At 42.1% G+C, this 24,022-nt stretch overlaps 1 protein-coding gene across 1 annotated transcript; it reads right to left on the bottom strand.

Annotated features, from left to right (window-relative positions):
• Positions 1 to 3,126: 3,126 nt before the first annotated feature.
• On the bottom strand, positions 3,127 to 23,779 carry LOC311040144 (glucoside xylosyltransferase 1-like). The gene is made up of 7 exons (XM_084050235.1): positions 23,490 to 23,779; positions 16,952 to 17,162; positions 9,752 to 9,883; positions 9,020 to 9,271; positions 6,461 to 6,584; positions 6,091 to 6,263; positions 3,127 to 4,745 (listed from the first exon to the last, which is right to left on the bottom strand). The coding sequence occupies exons 1-7, from the start codon at positions 23,708 to 23,710 to the stop codon at positions 4,584 to 4,586; spliced, it is 1,275 nt and encodes a 424-aa protein (XP_083906361.1). The 5' UTR covers positions 23,711 to 23,779; the 3' UTR covers positions 3,127 to 4,583.
• Positions 23,780 to 24,022: the final 243 nt, after the last annotated feature.

Below are 24,022 nucleotides of genomic sequence, written 5' to 3'. Positions count from 1 at the left end.
ACACGATGTGAAGCAGTGATGCTGTCATGTTTTACTCAGTGATAGCACGTCGTGTGCAAAACGTGTTGCTAGTGGGAGCTTTAAGCTCACCGATGGCAACGTGCTAAGCAAGCCGGTAGCATATTATGCTAGCTGGCGGCGTACAGGACTGTCTCTGAAGGAATACAGTAGGAGCGTACTACGCTGGTGTTTGCCCGGTGTTTAGTTTGTGGCTAAAACCCCTTCTGGGAGAAAACACGATGTGAAGCAGGTTATGCTGTCGTGTTTACTCTGTGTTAGCACGCAGTGTGTAACGTGTTGCTGGTAGGAGCTTGTTTTAAGCTTCACCGATGGCAACGCACTAAGCTAGCTGGCAGCGTATTAAGCTGGTCAGAGAAAAGACACATTTAAGAGTGTAAACGCTGGTGTGTTTGTTCAGTGTTTTAGCTCTTGGCTAAGAAACACCTCGGAGAAAAACCACGATGTAAAGCAGGGACGCTGTCGTGTTTGCTATAGCTTGCCAGACGTGTTGTTAGTGGGAGTTTATTAAGCTCACTGGTGACAACATGCTAAAAACTAGCTGGTGTCTTATGGCGCTAGCTGGTGGCGTGCAGAGCTGACCCGGAGAAAGCACACTAAGAGCGGACGACGCTGGTGTTTTTACTCGGTGTTAGCTTGTGGGTGAGAAGTCACCCCGGAGAAAAACACGATGTTAAGGTGTCGTGTTTACCCTGTGTTAGCATGGTAGCCTGCAAGAAGTGTCGCTAGTGGGAGCTTGTTAAGCTCTCGGTGACGACATGCTACGCTAGCCGGTAGTATTATGATACTACTACCCGGTGGCGTCCCACACTCTTTTCTGCGGGACCGGGGCTCTTGGACCCGGTCCTGCTCCTCAGAGTTGTGGAGGCCACGTTCACGTTAAGCGTTTTAAGCTTTAGGGAACAGAACAGGGAGGAGGGAAAAAACGAAAACACAGGGGTTGAGCGGACTATGCTCACATGTTTGTTTTTCCCTAGCTAGCTCGTGGCTAACTGTGGCTAGCAGTCTGTGGGGCTGAGGAGAGCTCAGGGCTCTCCCTCTGGCAACCTGCTGCTAGGCTTGAAAGAAACAAACACTGGGGCCGAGTATATTATACTGGCGTGTTGTTCTTTACAGCTAGCTCAGGGCTAGCTGTGGCTAGTAATCAGGGTGAGACTAGGGAGAGTGTATTAAACTTGTCCTTCGAATCACGATTACTATGTAAGCAGACTATGCTTTCTTTTTAGCTTAATAAGCTTGGCTATGGAACGTATTAAGTTCCTAGCAGGGCAACTTGCGATATTATCACAGGTTTTGTAAAGAAAGTCAACACCTACCATCAGTAGCGTCTCGCGGTCCGGGATATTATCCTGTCCTGTTGAGACTTTCGCCGTACTGACTTCATAAGGTGGACTGAGAAGGTGCTTCCTCGATCGCGAACGAGAAGAGAAACTGAATTAGGGAAAATGACCCATCCACTGACTGATATAGGAGGAGGGCGGGACCTCCAGTCAGAGGAAGGTCAGTCCAGCCAATAGGATTGTCTGGAAGTTTATGAAGGTGTACTTCTGTGTGATCACGCCGGAGGGCGCTCTCCCATAGCGAGACATCGAGTGAAATATTTGAAATAAAACAACAAAGTTAACGGTGCGTGTGTGTGTGTTTTTTTTTAATCAACTTTCTGACAATGCATCCAAATTACATTCAACACTGCAAGAAAACAAGCTTTGGCATCGACTACAGGAACCACAACATTAAGAAATATCCCATTAAGACCCCAACCCCTGTAAAAAAAATAGCTTCCAAAAGTGGTTCTCATTCACTATTAAACGATAATAAAGTTCAATAATAAATTCAACGTGCTCGTAAGAGAACGTATAGCCTGCAGCAATACTGCACATAACATTTCACATTTACATTCTAGACAACCTACCTAGCAAGAGTTCATTCGTTTTCATTCGCCTCCCTGCCATGCCCAAAACAACTTGGGCGCTATAACTTCACAAAACAGTTTGATAATATGCTATAAGCATGTTCCCTTTCATGTCGTTTTTCAATTAAAGGCAGGACAACAGATCATTTCAAATGCTGGATATTCAAACAATGTGGAAAAACCTGCACTCATTTGGCATTCTCACAGAAAAATATATTTTTTATAAACGTGGGAGCAAAATCTGCTGACCCCCCAACCTTCAGCTGAGCAGTTTTATGATGTCCAGAGTGGAGGAGGTCCACCCTGGTAAACTAACAGTGGCGTGCACAGACATTTTGAGGGGCAGGTGCTCAAGTAAATTATGCTTTTTTTTGTTTACTTGGTCTGCTCTTTTTTCCCTCTACATCTATACCTCTTTGCCAAAAATAGCCGATCTACAAGCCCACAACGCCGTTGTGGGCTTGTAGAACTGCTATTTTTGGCTAAAGTTCTCCTCAGAAAAGGGATGCTAGGTTTCGAGTGGTTATGGTAAAAAGAAAAATCCTATCACATAAAGATTTGGCGGACCCCCTGTAGTAACTCTGAGGACCCCCTGTTGAAGACCCCTGCTGTAAACTGGAAAAAAAAGGGCCAAGAGGGCAAAGGGCAGGTGCTCTAGCACCACCTAGAGTCTATCTGTGCACGTCCCTGTAAACTAACCTACTAACTCCTTTTTATCCATTAAGACCGGGAACGCGTGTGTGTCATTCTTAGATTTCTTTGGGCTATTTTTCAAAGATTGTGATTTGCAACTCAAATCTTTGCTTCTGGGGGCTTCTACAAATGTCTTCTAAATCCTAACATTTAAAAAAAAAACATATGTTGCTATATATCAGTGGTGTTCAAACTTTTTCATGTCAAAGGCCCCAAAATTATATGTATTTTGCCGCGGACCACCATCTCAAAATATTTAGTTCCAGGGACCCCCAGGAGCAAAGATTTGAGTTAAAAATGTTAGCTTTAAAAAATATATATATTCAAAGATTTGCACAGATTTTCTCAAAAATAGCAGATCTACAAGCTCATAGTGCGACACTCTGTGCCGCGCTATGAGCTTGTATATCGTCTATTTTTGAATAGCCAAAGAAATCAAAAAATTACACAGATGCTTCTCCGGTCGTAATGGGTCAAACAAATACAAGGATACTTAATATCATCAATATACATTTGATTTAACCTTTTACAGTAGAGATGCTTCCAGAGCATTGCAAATATATGAGTTTAAATGCTAGACATTTACAACGTTAATTTATAGGCCAATATTGTAAATATTGGCAATACAGTGTAATTCTAGCAGCTGCCTCCACTCGTGATGTCATCACTGTGCAGTTCCTTTCTGCTACCTGTAGGCTCACCTTTTCAAAACTTCAAATTTTAAGTAATTTTCAAATATAATTCCACGAAAAAAAGAAACTGATATTGTTGTTTAGCTATGGACTCATCTTTAAATATCAGAAGTTGTCCCTTATCTGTTGCCCTACCTTTATGATTTAGAGTCATAGGCTATACATATTTGTGGTAGGTATATAAGGCATCATTATCATGTGTATAACACATAATAAGTCTTATATGGATTTATAACTGTTAATTAATGCGTATTACAAGCACAAGTTGTTACCATTTACAAAACAAAACGTTCACATCCCATGACCACACTATTTGTGTATTTCAGTGATATTCTTAAAAGCTATCAGTGCAAAACATACAGAATGTTCACTTTACAAACACAAAAAGGTAGAAGGTAATGGGAAAGAACATAAAAATACAAAAGTGGAAAAAAGTATTGAATAATTGATATAGAACAATGCCTTTGGCAAGCCAGTGTTATGTCAGAATATAATCTATACGGTGGCCTATCTTTAACTATGGTGACTTATAGTTACCGGTAATCATTCAACCAATAAATCTTTTGATTGCTATACATAAAATACAACGTGACATCATAATTGTTACTTTACGAGAGCTGTACATTCAATCAATTGACATATTCACATAATGGTGAGGTATTCTCAGATATTCACATTTCATCCATATGACTCAATATATGAGATTCCCATTAATTAGAGGTGAAGAGGTGACTGAAGGTTTGACAAAGTGGTTCAGTGCATCTATCTTTCAGAATGGGCCCGGTACAATGTCTTTGTTTCCTGCTCTGACATTTCATTGGGCTAAATAAATTCTCCAATATGGAAAGTCAATTCACTCTTCCAAAGTTCTGCTGACCTCTTTGCTAGTGTTTCTGGCAGGAGGGATGATGCTAGAACCTGGTGATGTTGCAAATTGAAACATCAATCCTCCTTCCGTATTAACCTGAGGTGACGTTGTAAAAAAAAAAAGAACAAACGCAAAACGTTTTGATACTTTTCAAAACATTTTGATGCCATACAGAAAGATGGTCAGTACCGAAATTGGTTAAAATACCAAACCACAAAAGGGCCTTTCGATGTTATTTCCATGGCAGTCAAAGAGTTAATTAGTGTTGCACACACATACAAAAACACGTGTGTGTTTTTGTATGTGAAACTGGACTTGCAGCGTTCCTCTTTGTTACATCCAGCCTCAGCTACCAGGGCAGTTTATAGCAGGCCAGTTTAGTACCCATCTGTACTGTTTGTTACCGTCCACTAGGGGCACTGTGGTTGATGACAGCCAGGCTCTGGGCCAGTCCCTTGGTAAGGAGCGCGTGGGATTTCCCGCAGTAGGTATGGGTGGTGTTCTGCAGCACCTCCTCTAGAGGAACCAGCAGAGAGGTCACTGGGTCGGCTCCGAACGTGTACTGGGAAGACAAGAAGAATATTTGTGTGTTCGTTTTCACCGTTTTTTACACATCTGTTCAGTGAGCTCTATTTTAACCTCTTTCCACCTGGCGTTTGTATTTTGGGCAGCCTTTATAGACAACCTTTTAAAAAAATCTTTCAATAAAACAACTGCCGATCTACAGGCTCGCAACGTGTTGCAGCTTGTAGATTTTCACTACGCAAGTATAAAATGGGGCTTCTAGTGTTTAAAAAGCTAAATATTTATTTGATTAAAAAAATATTATCTGAAGAATATATTCTCATTTATTATTATATATTTTTTTGTGTGTGCTTTATTTAGGTAGGACAGTAAACAGACAGGGAACTGTGGGTAGAGAAGGTGAAAATTATTAGAAAATAAAGCAGATAACACATAATTCCCCACTTTTATTTCGCCTGTGTAGTCATGAGAATAACTCCTACTGGAAACCAAATATTTAAGGCGATAAATCATTGCTTTTAAAAAAAAAATCAAAACCAAGGAAGGAACCAAGGAAGTTTGTACCTGGCTCAAATCTTTCACAGAATAGCGTGTAAGAGAATATTCAGTGTGGACCACAGTGGCACAGTGTTAAGATACTAGACATAAAGTGCAGAGACTGAGTTCAAGTAAACTTTTTTTGAACATCTAAATGCTGCATGCCTGCATCTAAATTCTTTGAGGCTAACTATTAACTATCCGATAAATATCTTAAAAGTAAACACTTTTAAGGCCCTTTTAAAAAAAAAAAAATTGAGAGTGTTTTGACGTTTTAAAACAGCGGAGAAAACAGCGGACAAAGTTTCAATGGCCGCCGTTCGTTTTCGCTCGGCTGCAGTCGGCTCCATTCGGGTTCACTCGGCTTCCACCTGATTGGCCAACATGCGCTATCAATCACAGAACAATGAGCGAGGACGCTGATAGGAGAGTTCATGAACTCCCCAGGGACCCCAATTTCTATTGTAAAATCAATGTTAATGTAACTCTGAGAGTGTACAAATGGAACCAAATGGACCCTAACGGGTCCATTTGGTTCCATTTGTACACTCTCAGAGTTACAGACCCATAAGGGTCCATTTGGTTTCTATCCATCATCTAGTTGGGGACCCCCTGGAACCCCCTCAAGTACCCCTGGGGGTCCCCGGACCCCCAGAAACGCCCAGACAGGCGCTCAGGCCAGACTCCTTCGTGAAATCAAATGGAAATGAGATTTCCGGAAGGGGGTGTGGTTTACCAGGCTAAGTCGGTAGAGCATGAGCCTCTAAATCTCAGGGGGTTCGAGCCCCATCATGTCGCTAAGCACTCACACACATGTCCCACGCTTCATGCACACTCACACCCACCTGTTGTATGGCGTTGTAGATGGCTCTGAAGGCAGGCTGTTTGTGGTTGTGAAACACGCCTCTGTTACCATGGAGGATGTAGACCCCGTTTTCTTCGGCCGAGGCGCAGTTGCTGCCGTAGATGCAGTGGTCGGGGCGGTAGTTCCACTGGCATGGGAACTCCAGCAGTCGTTCTGAAGGGGCACACACACACACACACACACACACACACACACGTTGGTGCTGTATGACTATACTATTATGACTATGTCAAAAGTATAAGTATAAGCTGAAAGCCGTGTGTGTGTGTGTGTGTGTGTGTGTGTGTGTGTGTGTGTGTGTGTGTGTGTGTGTGTGTGTGTGTGTGTGTGTGTGTGTGTGTGTTCCCTACCAGGATTGTGGTGGAAGATGATGTTCAGTAGATCCTGGTCTCCCCAGGTAATGTTCAGTTTGTATTTCTGTAGCAGAGGCATCAACAGCTCATCCCAGCGCAAACCCACAGACGTCATATCATTCTGAACACACACACACACACACACACACACACACACACACACACACACACACACACACACACACACACACACACACACACACACACACACACACACACACACACACACACACACACACACACACACACACACACACGGGAGAGAGATGATATTCATCACACCATTATGATCCATCAAATCCCAGTTTAAATCAGCCTTCATGTCACAGAAACTGAAGTTATGAGAGATTAAAACACATTAATGGTAACGTCCATACATACATTTAGACACATTTATATCCACTGATGCATTTGAAGGGCGTCGCAAAGCATGTGGTGATGAAGGCATGTGTTTGTTTGTTTTTTTATCTGCCAGGCCACTGTGAATGAATGGCTGTTTTTCTGCAATATTAAAAATCTTTTATATAATGTTCCAAGTACAGCTTCAATGGTCAAATCCAACCATTGAAGCCGAGTGCCAAGCACGGAGGCATTGGGTCCCATTTCTGTAGTCATTGGTATGGGATTGAACCCCGACCTCACCAGTGTCAAGACAGACACTGTAACCGCGAAGGTTACCACTGCACTGGTGTTTTATTTCCATTAGTAATGTAAACTGTTAATTGCTTTGCGTTGTGAGCTTGTAGATCAACTAAATGCTACTTTTTTTTTTACCCCCATCAAAACATTTTGTTCCAGGGACCCCCCAGAAGCAAAGATTTGAATAAAAAATATTCGCTTTAAAAATATATATATTCAAAGATTTGCACACATTTTCACGATTTTTCAAAAATAGCAGATCTACAAGCTCGTAGGATTGCACTCGGTGCCGCGCTACGAGCTTGTATATCTGCTATTTTTGAATAGCCAAAGTGTAAAATAAAGCGTTTTAGCTCAAATCTAAAAATGACACAGTTCCAGGTCTTAATGGGTTAAATACAATGACATTATTTCCCACAAACAGGGACCCTAGGTTGAAAGCATTTAAAAGCTCCCGTGCTCCAGGTGAGGCTCGAACTCACAACCTCGGCATCACTCTGCTGGTAACTGTCTTATAAGTACCGCGCGCTAACCGATTGCGCCACTGGAGCCCCATATCCAGAACCAGAATATTGTAAGAATTGAAGATAAAATTAGTTCCTTTATGTGCTGCAAATTTGTGTCAATGTTGTGTGTATACTGTAAATACCTGTCGGTGTGGTGTGTTATATACAGTATATGTTTGTGCATGCATGTGGTGTGTGCGTGTGTGTGTGTGTGTGTGTGTGTGTGTGTGTGTGTGTGTGTGTGTGTGTGTGTGTGTGTGTGTGTGTGTGTGAGGACGACACGGTTGACTTCCCTGATGAGTCGGACATTTCCTTCTTCACCAGGGTACACAAATGATTTATTTGCTGTGTTCTTTATCCGTAGTTTTATAAATGCAGATGATATGGCATTTCATAATGTTACATTTTTGTACGTTTGCATCCCGGGGAGACACCACATATCTCTTTTGGTCTTGAGCTGAAAGGTTTATGAATGGGTTTGTAGTCTTGAAATCAGGTCTTTGGTTTTGTTACATGACATAAATGTATATTTCAATTCACAACTGTGAAGTGTGAAGTGTGGTGAGATTATCTTGTTGAACAAAAAGGTGTGCAAGTCTTTTTTTCTTTGACTTTGCTCCAGAGCTTATTAACCAAATGCAAGTTTTTCATGGATCTCTGACATTTACAACCAACCTGTAGAACAAGGGGAACCTCTTGTGGCCAACAATTGTACTAACCCTGAGGTTCCGATTCTGCAAAATGTCTTCTGCAAAAAACGGTTTTCTGAAAAATGTATGTTTCTATATCAGTGGTTTTCAAACTTTTTCATGTCAAGGACCCCCAAAATGATATGAATTTGGCCGCGGACCCCCATCTCAAAATATTTTGTTCCAGGGACCCCCAGAAGCAAAGATTTGAGTTAATGTTCGCTTTAAAATAATATATATATATTCAAAGATTTGCACAAATTTTCCCGATTTTTCAAAAATAGCAGATCTACAAGCTGAGCTTGTAGATCTGCTATTTTTGAATAGCCAAAGTGTAAAATAATGCTTTTTTTTAGCTCAAATCTAAAAGTGACCCAGATGCGTTCCAGGTCTTAATGGGTTAAAGATGTGACAGCAGCGCTTACAACTTTACTCATGGGCCAGGATTTAAATGGACAGCATGTAAATTATGCAAGTTAGATATAAATTTAATTATTACTTACAGCACGAACGACACTGATTTGTCAAATTTGTAAAAAAAAAACTTGCTTTGTGTCTCCAGTTTGCTTGAGACGGCGCGCCTCCGACGCGGTCCAAAACTATCTACTTTATACAAAACACCTACTCGATAGGTCAGTATCTCACCAATCAATAGTCTGATTAAACGTGATAAAGTCCCGTGCAGTGCATCGACAGCTTCCGAAATGGGTGCTTGAGCTCACCTTGAAATAGGTGTTCCTTATCCTGGTCAGGTTCATCAGCATCACCCCAGAGTTGATGCCCGTCCGACCGTAGTAGGGGTGCCGGGCAAAGCGGCTGTACCACGCGATGCGGGGCTCTTCGTGTTCCGGGGCGACGGCCGCCAGCTGGGTTGAGTTGAAGAGAGACAGGAAGTCCCACAGCCGGTCCACGGGCTGTAGGAAGAGGATGTCCGAGTCCACGTAGACTAATGAGTCCACCTGCTTCAGGATCAACTGGACACACGGTGGGAAAAAAACAATCTTGTTTAACAAATAGACGTGAGAAGATGTGTGTTATGTCAATGAGGAGAATGTCTTCATCAAATTAGACATCCATGATCCACCATTTCGGGGATAATTTATACAAGCCTAGTACTTGTTGGTTGAACGAGATGACGCAGGTTGCTTATTTCTTCCATAGACGCCAGGTTCTATGGAAGAAACATGTCCGGATTTCTCCTTTAAAACAATTTGGAGCTTTGCAGCATTGTGTCCTGTCCATCGTTGTGTATGAAGGGATTTTCGCGGCTGGCTATACACACTGAATTATCTCCAGATTTTCTCCCTTGCAAAATACAATAATTTTGTGCTCATATCTAAATACAGGAACATGTAAATAATGAATATCACCAGTATTCAGAATTTCTATTGTTATTTTTATTTTAGGCTTGGCTAGTACCATCACCGTACTCACATGTACGTAAGAATACTCACAGGTAGGAAGAGTCTCTGAGAGGCACAAGGTTTAAAGAGTTTCTTCCACTCCACAGCGTTGTCACTGGGGAAACTGATGGAGTAGACAGTGTAGTGAAACCGGGAGCGGATGAAGACAGGCCAAGACTCCAACTGGAAACAAACAGGACAGAACGAAACACAACACACAGTATATAACTTAACTTAAACAGGGTATCACAATTTGGTCAGTTGACCAAATTGGTCTCTGACTGACACACTCTGACTGACACACACATATTTGCTTGTAGTGACTTACAGACTTCTTTTGCATTGTACAGTGGTCTCCCTCCTCTATTGTTTTAGCATGACATAAAACTAGCACATAAGTGTGATTGATAAATAACTTGTAGATTTTATAGCAGCTAACAATAATACCTTGTTAAATCACCTAAAAAGGCCATCTTCCTTCCCTGCAATTTTTGTACAAGTAATTAATTATGTTTAACCATTTTGCCCTCCCTATTTTGGGCATGTCATTATAAGCAAAATGTTTTATTATTTATACATTTTAAAAACCTTGTAATTCAGATATTTTCACAATTTATCGAAATCGCTAAAATAAGGAAAACTGCTCTTTGGACAAGTAGAGGAATTCTGAGTAATGAACGAGGTCTGGCTGCACTGTTTATGTTTTCTTCCCACTGTGCTCTGGTACTTTTCCAATTTGAGTCAGATAGTAGCAGATAGTAAGGGGGCCTCTTGACAGGATTTGATATAAACCAACTACACACAACTACACCCTATGCCAGAGCTGTGTGTCTATCTTATAGCACACCACTTGTTGCACAGTTGTGTGGAAATGTTGCACCCTGAAACTCTCACCCAGTGGGTCTCAGGGTTCCTTTACAGGGTTGCAAATGGACCCTTACAGGTCTGTAACTCTGACAGTGTACCAATGGATGTGTACGCTCTCAGAGATGGGGGTCCTTGAAATTAAAAAAGTTTGAGAACCACTGGTCTAGCCCGTCAAACATAAAGCCTACAACCATGAGATTAAGAGTCCGTGCTCTATCTCTTTACTGAGCGAGCAGGTCCTGTGCAATGGTGATAAGCAGCCCTAAAAGGAAACTCCTGACCAGTGGTGGAAAAAGTATATATTTTTTTACTTAAGTAAAAGTATCAATACTTTCAGTCCAGAATTCAAAATTTACTTGAGTAAAAGTACAAAGGTATTGGTATCAAAATGTACTTAAAGTACCAAAAGTAGAAGGAACTCATTATGCAGAATGTCCCATTTCCATGTTTTCAAATGTATAAAATGTATAAAAATCATTTGATGCAGCGCATTGTGAGCTTGTAGATGGGCTATTTTCAAATGGCCGAAATGTATATAGGGCTGAAGTGGTTAATGTATGTTTTGTAATAATAATCAAAATCTACAAAGTAACTAGTAACTAAACTTTTCAAATAATTGTAGTGGAGTAAAAGTACAATATTTGCCTCTGAGATGTAGTGGAGCAGAAGTAAAAGTACTGACAATTGGAAATACTCCAGTAAAGTAAAAAATACCTCAAAATTGTACTTAGTAGTACAGTACTTGAATAACTGTATTTAGTTACTTTACACCACTGCTCCTGCTCCTAGCCAATTTACCCCTTTTCAACCTGGCGTCCCTAATTAGGGAAGTCATTATTAACTGACATTTAAAAAAATCGTCTTCTCAGACACAATTGTGTGACACCTATAGATTAAAATAATAATACGACACGACAACTACTGCAAAACCTGCATCACACATTACAGGGACACTAATGATGTGTGTCAGTGTCCACTATGTAAAAGAACCTTCTATAAGAGACCAGATGTCTTTGTCAATACTTTCATCACAGAGATGGCTGATCAGTTCAGAAAGTCAAAGCAGTCGAAAGCGACTTCCAACGCAAACCAAGAACCCGTTAAACCAGATCAAGTCTCCTGTGACGTCTGTAATGTAAAAAATAATAATAGTGTAAAAATGTTAACGCACTGTATTGACATTATTATTCATCACTTTTCAACTTGATCACAGCCTGAACGATGCCAGTTAAGGGTTAACTTCTAGCACATTGGTTCTCAAAGTAGGGTCCGGGGACCCCCAGGGGTACTTGAGGGGGTTCCAGGGGGTCCCCAGCTAAATGATGGATAGGAACCAAATGGACCCTTATGTGTCTGAGAGTGTACAAATGGAACCAAATGGACCCTAACAGGTCCATTTGGTTCCATTTGTACACTCTCAGAGTTAAATTAACATTGATTTTACAATATAAATTGGGGTCCCAGGGATAGAAATGCCATTAAATGGGGGTCCGTAGCCCTAATGCATGTCAAACTGGTGGTCCTTGAAATATTTTTTTTTACTGCTAGAGCCGTAAAAATCTTCTCTTATGGGGGTCCCTGGCTTATATTTTCAAATGGGGGTCCACGGGCTAATAAGTGTCAATTTGGGGGTCCTTGACATGAAAAAGTTTGAGAACCACTGTTCTAGCAGATAGGAGGAGCCATGCTGAGTAGCAAAGGAAAGTAAATCAGACCCACAGCAGTGACAGCAGAGCACACATCCTACTACGATCAAAATAAATATTCTCCTCAGTGGGTTGACCAATTGATCTGACCTTGCACACAGGCATTGACCATTGGCATATGAAGGGAGTGACCACGCCCATTTCCCCCCAAATGTAAGCTGTTTATTTGAATGTTTTGCCACTGGCTATGGGCTCTCTGTAGTCATCCAACCAGAGGGTGGAACTAGCTTCGGGGTTACACACACACACACACACACACACACACACACACACACACACACACACACACACACACACACACACACACACACACACACACACACACACACCACAGAGAACAGCAGCAGAGAGAGATCTGACTCAGCACTACCAAGTTATAAAGAACTTTGATTAAGGAGCCGTGTCCACAGAAAGCATTGTATGAGCGGAGGAGCACTTTGGTCATCATGCTCATAGCGCTCACAGAGATGTGTATTGACCTCCGCATCGTTTGCACTGATCAACCGTTGCTGTGTCTGAACGTCATGTCATCTGTGTTGCTAGCACAAATAGCCTAGCTGAAGCAGCGTAAACATGGACTTCTCATGGTTGTTGTGGTAACGACTCGACTCAGCGTCAGGTCGTAAATGACAGGGTTGTCAGACACAGCCAGCAGGATCAAATGAGCAGAGCTACTCTCCAAAGGTTTAAGTACACATAGAGTGCATAATCCAAAGTCTGGGTGCGCACATGCCCAGGTATGGACTAGTTCTCTGCAAAATCTTCAAATCAACAGGATTTTCTCATAAACGTAAAGACACATGAGTTCTGTACAGAACATTTGCCTTGAAATTCCAGGGCTCTATATTTCTACAGTTATTTGTCAGAATTAGGTAAATCTAAGTGTGTCTGACTGTTTCTCAATATAAAATAACATATATTATATAGGTTATTTTACTGTATGCTGTGAATGAAGGCTATTTATGTAAATGAAGAGAATCATTCAAAAACTGCATTTCTTCCACTTTCTTTCTCAGTGTGAAGAAATGGCCTCTGCTACCCAGTCTCCTGTCTGAAGAGCAGTTCCTGTGTTCTATCTGTCTGGTTTGATTGATTGATTGAATATTTTATTAGGCAAAAAATGTAAAACAGCACAGTTACATTTAAAATACTTTGTCTAACAGGTCCGTTCATAAAAGTCCTTGCGGACTTGTTTCCAATGAGGGCCTTGGTATTCAATTCATATACATATATAGTGGCACCACAGTTCGAATATCATTTAAAAAAAAACAGCAAAAAAGATAACACTATGTACAACAACAAAAATAAAAAAGGGGGGAAAAAGATATGTACAAGAACGGGGGGGGGGGGGGGGTGGTCGGCTGTCTAACGGGAAAATGGTACTACCTCCTCTTTTGGCCTCCTGAAAGGTGATTTTTTAAGGCTCTTTTAAATGAGCCCAGCGAACTGCATTTTTTGAGGGATGGGGTTAGACTATTCCAATCCTGGGTGGCAGTGGTGTAGAAGGAGAATTTGCCCATGTTTGTTTTATGGGTGGGTGGTACCAAATTGTTGTTAACGCTTCCTCTGGTATTGTGACTGTGGGTGTCGCTAACCTTTTGGAGGTATTTACTCAGATATGCGGGAATAGGGGGCATATCGGGACGTGGACGTGTTCACTGATCCAACCACCACTCCATGTGGACACAACTACTGCAAAACCTGCATCACACATTACTGGGACACACACTGGTGATGTGTGTCAGTGTCCACTGTGTAAAAGAACCTTCTATACGAGACCAGGTGTCTTTGTCAATACTTTCATCTCAGAGATGGATGATCAGTTCAGAAAGTCAAAGTAGTCGAAAACGAACAAAGAACCTACTGAACCAGATGAAGTCTACAGTGACGTCTGTACTGAGACCAAGCTCAAGGCCCTGAAGTCCTGCTTGGTGTGTCTGACCTCCTATAGGGGTCTTCAACGTTTTCAGGCCAAGGACCCCCTAGCTGAGCGAGAGATGAAGCAGGGACCCCCTCTATATTGTGCACAATTGTGTTTCAGATTACATTTTTTTTTGTGTTCTTTTTCCCCTCTATGCCTATACCTCTTTGCCAAAAATAGCAGATCTACAAGCTCACACCGCCTCGCAGCGCGAGGCGTTGCGAGCTTGTAGATCTGCTATTTTTGGCTAATGTTCCCCTCAGAATAGGGATGCTAGGGTTCAAGTGGTTAATGTAAAAAAAAAAAATCTCTCACAAAGATTTGGCGGACCCCCTGTAGTAACTCTAAGGACCCCCTAGGGGTCCCGGACCCCCTGTTGAAGACCCCTGTCCTACTGTGAGACTCACCTGGAGCCTCATCAGAGGCTCACAGGGTTAAAGCGACACAAACTAATCGACCCCGTAAAGAACCTGGAAGACATTCTGTGTAAGAAGCATGACAGACCTCTGGGAGCTATTCTGTAAAACTGACCATGTGTGTGTTTGTCAATTCTGTACAGAGTCAGACCACAAGTCACATCAAATTGTATCTCTGACTGAGGCATATGAAGGAAAGCAGGCTGAGCTGGGAAAGACAGAAGCTGGAGTTCAGCAGATGATCGAGGAGAGACAACTTAAGATTCAGGAGGTCAAACACTCAGTAGAGCTCAGCAAGAAAGATGCTGACAGAGAGATAGCAGACAGTGTGATGTCTGCTACAATACTGTGTGTATTTACTGCTCTAGCGAGCTGTATTGCGAGACGCCAGGCTGAGCTCATTGATGTGATTGAAGAGAAACAGAAAAGAACAGAGAAACAGGCTCAAGCCTTCATTAAAGAGCTACAAAAGGAAATCGCAGAGTTAAAGAAGAGAAACTCTGAGCTGAGGCAGCTCTCACACACTGAAGACCACCTCCACCTCCTCCAGAACTTCCCATCAGCTGGAAAAGACCCTCAGTCAAGAGTTGGAGAAGCTTGTGTGATGCTGAGCTAGAGGAGGATCCAGCAATACACGGTGGATGTGACTCTGGACCCCAATACAGCAAATCCCTTTCTCATTCTGTCTGATGATGGAAAACAAGTGAATTGCGGAGACATGCATATACATAAGAATCTCCCAGACAACAAAAAGAGATTCTATCCAAGTCCCTGCGTCTTGGGAAAACAAAGCTTCTCCTCCGGACGATTTTACTACGAGGTTCAGGTACTACGAGGTTCTCCTGTCAATGACACTGGTGGGCAGTGGTTCTCAAACTTTTTCATGTCAAGGACCCCCAAAATGATATGTATTTGGCCGCGGACCCCCATCTAAAAATATTTTGTTCCAGGGACACCCAGAAGCAAAGATTTGAGTTACAAATGTTTGCTGTAAAAAATATATATTCAAAGATTTGCACAAATTTTCAATATTTTTCAAAAATAGCAGATCTACAAGCTCATAGCGCGGCACTCGGTGCCGCGCTATGAGCTTGTATATCTGCTATTTTTGAATAGCCAAAGTATAAATGGTTACAATTATTCTGATGCTATATTTACACATTTTGCTCGGTACCCCCTGGAACCCCTTCAAGTACCCCTGGGGGTCCCCGGACCCCACTTTGAGAACCAAGGGGTTAGTGGTTAGACTTCTTACAGTGTCTATAGTCTCTCTCGACAGATGTGTGTCGGATCCCACAATTTTAAAAAGCTTCCGCATTTCCCAACAGTCTGTTCTTTGGGAAGCTCTGAACATGAGTAAATTAAGCAGATGTTCGTTATCGTTGGATAAGATTTTTGTCCACAATTCCATGCTGTATTGATGTGGTACCATTAGGAGAGATAACAGGCAAACGTTGATCAAAATAACAACTATTCTACATTCTCTAATTGTGTAGACTTCTTGTAAATTAAGTAATGCAGATGTTTAAAGGAGAAATCCGGTCATTTTAAGTGTTATGTTTGATGTGTGTCAAATCACTTACCAACGTATAAATGAAAATCGCGTAAATCCACAGAGCCCCCTATCGACCCCCACCGTTGTCATTGTAGGAGGATATAGAATAGCCCAAATTCGCCTATTTTAACCAATGCAAAGTCTGTTTTTTTGCTTCTAGTACTCATTGTTGAGTCCCATGATAATGTAACAGGCGCTAAAACTCCCGACAAGCTAACGGCTAATAACAAACGAGCTAACGCTGGGGCTGCTTATCTCTCTGAATGGCAGCCCCAGGTTGCCAGGTCGGGAGAGAAACCAGCAACCAGCATTAGCTCGTTCTGTTATTAGCCGTTAGCTTGTCGGGAGTTTTAGCGCCTGTTACATTATCATGGGACTCAACAATGAGTACTAGAAGCAAAAAAACAGACTTTGCATTGGTTAAAATAGGCGAATTTGGGCTATTCTATATCCTCCTACAATGACAACGGTGGGGGTCGATAGGGGGCTCTGTGGATTTACGCGATTTTCATTTATACGTTGGTAAGTGATTTGACACACATCAAACATAACACTTAAAATGACCGGATTTCTCCTTTAACAATAATTTAACTCTTGAGAGCGTAAAATGAAACCAAATGGACCCGTTTCATTTTACGCTCTCAAGAGTTAAAGATCTATAAGGGTCCATTTGGTTGCCAACTCTTCATCATTTAGCTGGGGACCACCTGGAACCCCCTCAAGGACCACTGGTTGAGAACCACTGGCCTATAAATAATGCCTTCTGGAAGATCCTATAGTACTCACGGCTTCCATGAAGCTGGAATGGAGCTGGTCCTCAGCGAAGATGTGCAAGCAGAGGCGTTTGCTGCTGAGGAGGACAGCTGACTTCAGCATGGCCATGGTCTCCTCCAGCCTCTGGCCACAGGCCACCACCGCCAGGTGCATCGGGGACGGGGGGCTCGTCTGCCTGCTGCCACCACCACCATCTGCCTGGCCACGCTGACGCATGATGTACCTGATGATGAGGGACAGAGGGAGGACGGAACAGAGACATAAATACATGTACATTTATACTCTGATATAGAGGGTATGCGTGTGACATCATCATCAAACCCGGAGGTTATGCAGGAATGCCTACTGAGTGTCAAAAAAATACTTTCTGGCCTTGACAGCCCATGCATCCAAACAGAAAAGTCATATCTGATTGCATTAAACAATGTTAAACTCACTTTGCCACTCGCTTTGCCACTCGATGTGCCATTCACTTTAAGCATGTGAATACCCTCTATTAAAGGGATTATTTCACTTTAAAAACAATGTGTGTCATTTTATCGTCTACTCGGGTTTTTGTGAGCCCCCCAGACAGTTTTTTTTTTTTTTTTTATATTTTTACCCCGCGATTTTTGTAACCCATTTTTTTCACCCGGTGCCAATTTCCTAAGTGATCCTGGGCGCTACACCAGCACTACACCAGTCCCCCACAGCCAGGGAGGCCAGGGCCGAGCTCATGCTTCCTTCAGTGCATGAGAGCCAACTGACCTTCTTGTCACCTGACAGGGGGGAGTTTCCCTGGTTGGACGTAGCGCGTGGAAGGAACACGTTATTCCAACCAGTTCCCTTCCCCTCCATCAGGCGCCCCGGCTGTCATGGGGGAGGCGGTATAGTGACCAGGATTACTACATGTTTTTGTGAGGGTATTAACTACCCTAGGAGACACGGGGAGAACATGCAAACTCCACACAGAGTAGGCCCTTTCGCCAACCCCACCCTGGGTATGGACGCTGATGACGCAGAGGAGAAGACACGCCCCCAGCGCCCACAGCGTCCCTGGCGGGAATCGAACCCAGGACCTTCTAGCTGTGAGGCGACAGCGCTACCGACTGCGCCACCGTGCCCCTCCCCCAGACAGTTTTTAAGTTGCTTGATTCAGTATTTAGATATTTGATACTAATTATCAGACACGCCCCCTTCCTACACAAACCCATTGTAACTTAACTCCATTTCAACCATGTTAGATTCATCGGAAACACCCGTCCTTGGTTCTGCTGACTGATATTGTCCTTCTAATACGTGAGGAGACCATGTTTTTCCAATTACTCTTTTCATTTATTTTTAATATATATATTTTTTAAATAAAAATAATTAAATACAATAAAAAGTAATTGAAAAAACACGGCCCCCTCACGTATAAGGAGGGCAGGATGAGTCACCAGAACCAAGGACGGGTGTTTTTGATGAATCTAACATGTTAGAAATGGAGTTTGAAGTTATGATGGGTTTGTATAGGAAAGGGGCGTGTCTGATCAAATTAATATCAAATATCTAAATAGTAAGTAAGTAAGTAAATTTTATTTGTAGAGCGCCTTTCACAGACATCAGAGTCACAAAGTGCTTCACAACATATAAAAGCATAACATATCAGTAATAACATAAACAGATAAAATAAAACAATCAGTATTTTACCAGTCAGCTGGTAAAAATCAAGAAATCAATACAGGATTATGTTACAGCACAAGCTCACAAAGATTGGTAAATACTGAATCAAGCAACTTAATAACTGTCTGGGGAGCTCACAAAAGCCTGACTAGATGATAAAATGACCAATGGACCTGGAGAGGGTCAGGAAAAAGACAGTGGTCTTTATTTGTAAAAATACATATTGTAAAATAGCTCTATATACCGAGCAATCATTGCTATAGAAGAGTGTTTGTTCAGCCTGTCTCTCCAGCTCTTTTGTAAAGAGAAAATACATTTTCAGGACAGAATACCAATGTTAGCCAATCAGGAGAGAGAGCTCATACAGGATAAACCAGGGGTTCTCAACCTTTTCAGGCCGCGACCCCCAAAATAATGATATTATTTCCCGCGACCCCCCGCGTGCACGCGCGCGGTCCCGTTCGCGCGCGCGAAGGTTATCTAATTGTAATAGGTTATTTGATAATTGTTTATTATCAAAACATTTTTGCTAAAAGTGGGTAAATTGAGTAAATTAACTGATAAAACATGAATTAATGATAACATATTTTGTAAAAAAAAAAACAAAAAAAAACTTTTTTTTTTTTCCCCTTTTTTTCAAATTCACCCAAAAATCTGGCGACCCCCCCAAATTATTTGGCGACCCCCAGGTTGAGAACCACTGGGATAAACAAGTGAAATTGGAAGTGATGGAACAAAAAAATGAGTAATGAAACTTGCAACTGAAACGCTAGAAAATGTTAAGCTGATACTGTAAGTGATATTTGTAGAGTTCTCTCTCCTAAACGGATAAAATGAAATTATATTTTCTCTTAGAAAGAGCTGGAAATATTGGGAGAGCCCTGTTACTGAACAATCAACACTTGACAATTGCTATCGGGGGAGAAAACATGTTTTCTTTTCACAAAAACAGAGTGAGAGAGACAGTGAGAGGAGATGGTAAAGGAAAAGAGTGAGCCAGAGGTAGAGAACAGAAGAGAGAAGGGACAAAGGAAAGAGGAAGGATGTAGAAGAGACTGATACCAAATCTGTCCACTGTTTGGTAATGTTTTCATGCAACTGTGAATACAGTCTGTGTGAACCTAAACTTTTATCCTCTCTGTCACCTCTGACATCTGCTATTTCCTCTCCCTCACTCTCTCAGAATGCGGGGTGAATTTTAGCAGGTCACTGTTATCATCTTGTAGGCCTATTGTGTTGGCCGTCAGTCAATAGGCTCTATGCACAGCAGCCATATTGTGAAGACATTCACAGGTGTTACCTATGATTCTAATGAAGGCTCTGTTCCATTCTGCTCAAACAGAGTCAGGGTGCTGATATAGTGCATGTTGGCTCACTGGAAACACTCTGCTACACCAGTGGGTCTAACATTGGGGTCCATGGACCCTCATGGTTCCTCTCCTGCTTTGTCGACTTCAAAAAAGCATTCGATTCAATTTGGCATGAGGGTCTGATGTACAAACTATTGGAACGTGGCATAGGGGGGAAAACCTATGACATCATAAAATCAATGTACACAAACAACAAATGCGCAGTTAAAATAGGCGAAAAGCACACAGACTTTTTCCCCCAAAGCCGAGGAGTTAGACAGGGATGCAGCCTGAGTCCAAAACTCTTCAACATATATATCAACGAGTTAGCAAAAACGTTAGAACAGTCTACAGCTCCAGGCATCCCCTTGGCAAACACAGAAATCAAATGCTTACTTTTCGCAGATGACCTGCTGCTGCTGTCTCCAACCAAGGAAGGACTACAGCAGCAACTTGATCTCCTACACAAATTCTCACAGACATGGGCCCTGACAGTGAACCTAACTAAGACTAAAATCATGATATTTCAAAAAAGATCCAGCCGCCAAAACCATCAATTGTTCCTAAATACGATCCCACTAGAACAAACAAAAAACTATACCTACCTTGGCCTAAACATCAGCAGCACAGGGAACTACAACCAAGCTGTAAAGGACCTGAGAGACAAGGCAAGAAGGGCATTCTATGCTATCAAAAGAAACATCAAAATAGACATCCCAATTAAAACCTGGCTTAAAATACTGGACTCAGTGATAGAACCAATTTCCCTCTATGGTTGTGAGATCTGGGGACCATTAGCAAACCATGACCTTGAAAAATGGGATAAACACCAAACCGAGACCCTACACACAGAATTCTGCAAATCCATTCTCCGTACCCAGCGAAAAACACCAAATAATGCATGCAGGGCAGAACTAGGACGATACCCACTCATAATCAAAATAAAAAAGAGAGCACTTAAGTTCTACAACCACCTAAAAGAAAGCGACCTAGATGCACTCCATAACAAAGCACTCACACACAGCGAAACTCTAGAGAGATGCCCCCTCAGCCAGCTGGCCATGGAACTCCGGGCACAAACACAAACAGAGCCACGAGATAGAAAACCCATCGGACCAAACAAAATTATAAAACAGCAAAAGGAAAACTACCTGACACATTGGAAAGAAGCAACACAAAAGCAGAGTAAACTAGAATGCTATCTGGCCCTAAACAGAGAATACGCAGTGGCAGAATACCTGAGCACCGTGACCGACCCAAAACAAAGAAAAATCTTAACTAGGTACAGACTCAGTGAGCACAGTCTTGCGATCGAGAAAGGTCGTCACAGGCAGACCTGTATCCCGAGAGAAGACAGACTATGCACCCACTGCACACAAAAGGAAGTGGAAACCGAGCTACACTTCCTAACCGTCTGTCCATTGTACCAAGACATCAGAGACACATACTTCCCACAGATTACAACCACACACAGAGATTTTGAAAACATGACCAATGACAAAAAACTCCCATATCTGCTGGGCGAAGTACAACAATGTGCAAACACAGCAGCAAGATTCGTGAGCTGCTGTGATAGGAGAAGGATATCGAACGGAACACAACCACCCTAAAGACGAATCATTGTGTATATTCCTGCACTATATTTGCACCCAGTGATCTTGGTACATAGAAATTGATCTATTGAAGATTCTGACTTTCAAATGTACATTTTTTGTCTTGATTGTATTGCTGTATTGTTGTATTGTGCTTTTTGCTTTGGCAATGTAAACGTATGTTTTCTCATGCCAATAAAGCCCTTTGAATTGAAATTGAATTGAATTGGTTCCTTGAGGGGGTTCCAAATGTCCCCTTACGGGTGTGTAACTCTGAGAGTGTACAAATGGAACCAAATGGACCCGTAAGGGTCCATTTGGTTCCATTTGTACACTCTCAAGAGTTGTGGTGGTCGTGGAAATTAAAAAGTCTGAGAACCAAAAAGTCTGAGAACCACTAATGGAACAGAGCCTTCATTAGTATCATTGGTAACACCTGTGAAGGAAGTGATAATATGGCTGCTGTGCATAGAGCCTATTATTCCATGTTGACTGACTATCACTAATAAAAGTTTGACTTTTCCAGGCCAGCTCCACATTCAAAGGCGCACACTTGGAAATCAATCAATGGAGTTAGCTGGTTTTGTCAGAAGCGCTTTTTTAATACTTTTCATTGGTTCAATTTTTTTTTAACCAACAACACAGACATAAACAGTGTTCAATAGCGTTGATTTATGAAAAAGATGCTCAAGGAATGTGACAGAATCAGTTAAATTACCATCAGTTAATTATTAATTGCCAAATTCAAGATCCAGGTGATATCCCGACCCTAGCTGAGAGGGAACATGTCAAAAATCATAAAGATTGTGGCAGATTTGGCAATAAATAATTAAATGATGGTAATTTTACTGATTCAGTCACATTCCTTGAGCCCTGAAACCTAGGATTGGACACAAAAACACCTTTCTAGGTTGAGTAATGAATGAGATTGTAAAGCAGTCATCGCGGACGCCAACTTGAAAATAATTGCTTTCCAGAAGTTAGATTTTCCCAAAAAATGTGTATGCTATAGCATGCCCAATAGTAACAGAATACATTGAATAATGTTTTCTATCAATTATTTGGGGTTTCAACCATATATATTGCAAACAGACCACTAGGGGACGACCCCAACTTTGCCCAAGGCCAAGTTTGCAATGCTTTTTGAAAACCTTATGCCCATACCTAGAAACATCACGCCAAAAAATCAAAAACTTGTGACCAGGTGCACAATCTTGATGATTTTTTGACGAATTCCCTCCCAGCTATTGCAAAAAAAAGTGATTTCACCCAGTGGTTCTCTTATAAAGTTGCGGCCGTCCTAGCCATGGTTCACATGACGCTTGTCTGTCACAAGCGTCATGGCGCTACTTGTTCCTAGTTTTTGAAATTTCTGTATTTACAAGCATAAACGTTCAAATTTCAAATATAAAGTGCTGACCCCACGGCCATGGATCTAACAAGTTAAAACGCGCGGGTCTAAGTACCCGTATCTTCTGTTTTGTTCAATAAAAAGCATTTAATCCGATCGGTGGCCATTTTCTCAGAATGTTCTTCATATGCTTTCAACTACGCGACCTTATCGGTTGGGAGGTGTACTGCACTCATTATTACACATTATAACTCTATGAAAAAATGGCCATCGATAAGAGTAAAATGCTTTTTATTGAACAATACGGAAGATACGGGTACTTAGACCCGAGCGTTTCAACGTGTTACATCCGTGGCCGTGAGGTCAGCAGTTTATATTTAAAATCTGAACGTTTATGTAGACGTACGGGTTGTACATGTACAAGTAATTAAAAAAAAAAAAAAAAGGAACAAGTAGCACCATGACTGTAATGTTTCAGGGCTACGGCCGTCCAGTGACTCGCTGGTTTCCTTGCAGGGCGTCCCAAATGGACCCTCGAGTCACACACACACAGTAACTCTGAGAGTTATGGGGGGGGGGGGTTCCTGTAAAAGTTTAAGAACAATCGACTTCACCTGTTGTACCAGTGTTGTTGTTGTTGGTGGTTTTCGGGGCCTGTAGTTTTGTCTGAGGAGGACCCTGATCGCCTCCCGGCTGCGACTCTCCATGATGGGACGATGGAGTTTTTTCCTCCTCCTCCTCCTCCGTCCGGATAGAACAGTCTACTGTACGCATAGACAGCGGAGAACACGGCGAACAGCGTGCAGAGGAGCAGAGCGCGGAGGTAGCGCCGCATGATGATTCCTCCAGGCTGCAGTCATGAGAACGACGGGACTCTCTCTCTCACTCTGTGTTAACGGGACTCTCTCTCAGTCTCTCTCACTATGTGTTAAATGTCGGGACAGAAGAACAAGGGAACCCGTGTGTCTTTTTTTCCTCCTCCGTAGGGGGAGGGGTGTTAGTGCACAATAAACAACCCCCCCACCCTCCTCCCAGCCAAATAGTATTATAGTCACAAAAGGAGGCTATTACTTTACCATTTGGAGGCAAAATGTTGTCGTTGTTGCTGAATGTTTTGTGTTTTGCTTTGGCTGCCTATTTGCAGTGG

Source organism: Gymnoscopelus microlampas (assembly GCF_963454915.1).
Source record: "Gymnoscopelus microlampas genome assembly, chromosome: 23".
Classification (NCBI taxonomy): Eukaryota; Metazoa; Chordata; class Actinopteri; order Myctophiformes; family Myctophidae; genus Gymnoscopelus; species Gymnoscopelus microlampas.
The sequence above is the reverse complement of the archived record's forward strand: the minus strand, read 5'-3'. Positions and strand labels throughout refer to the sequence as shown.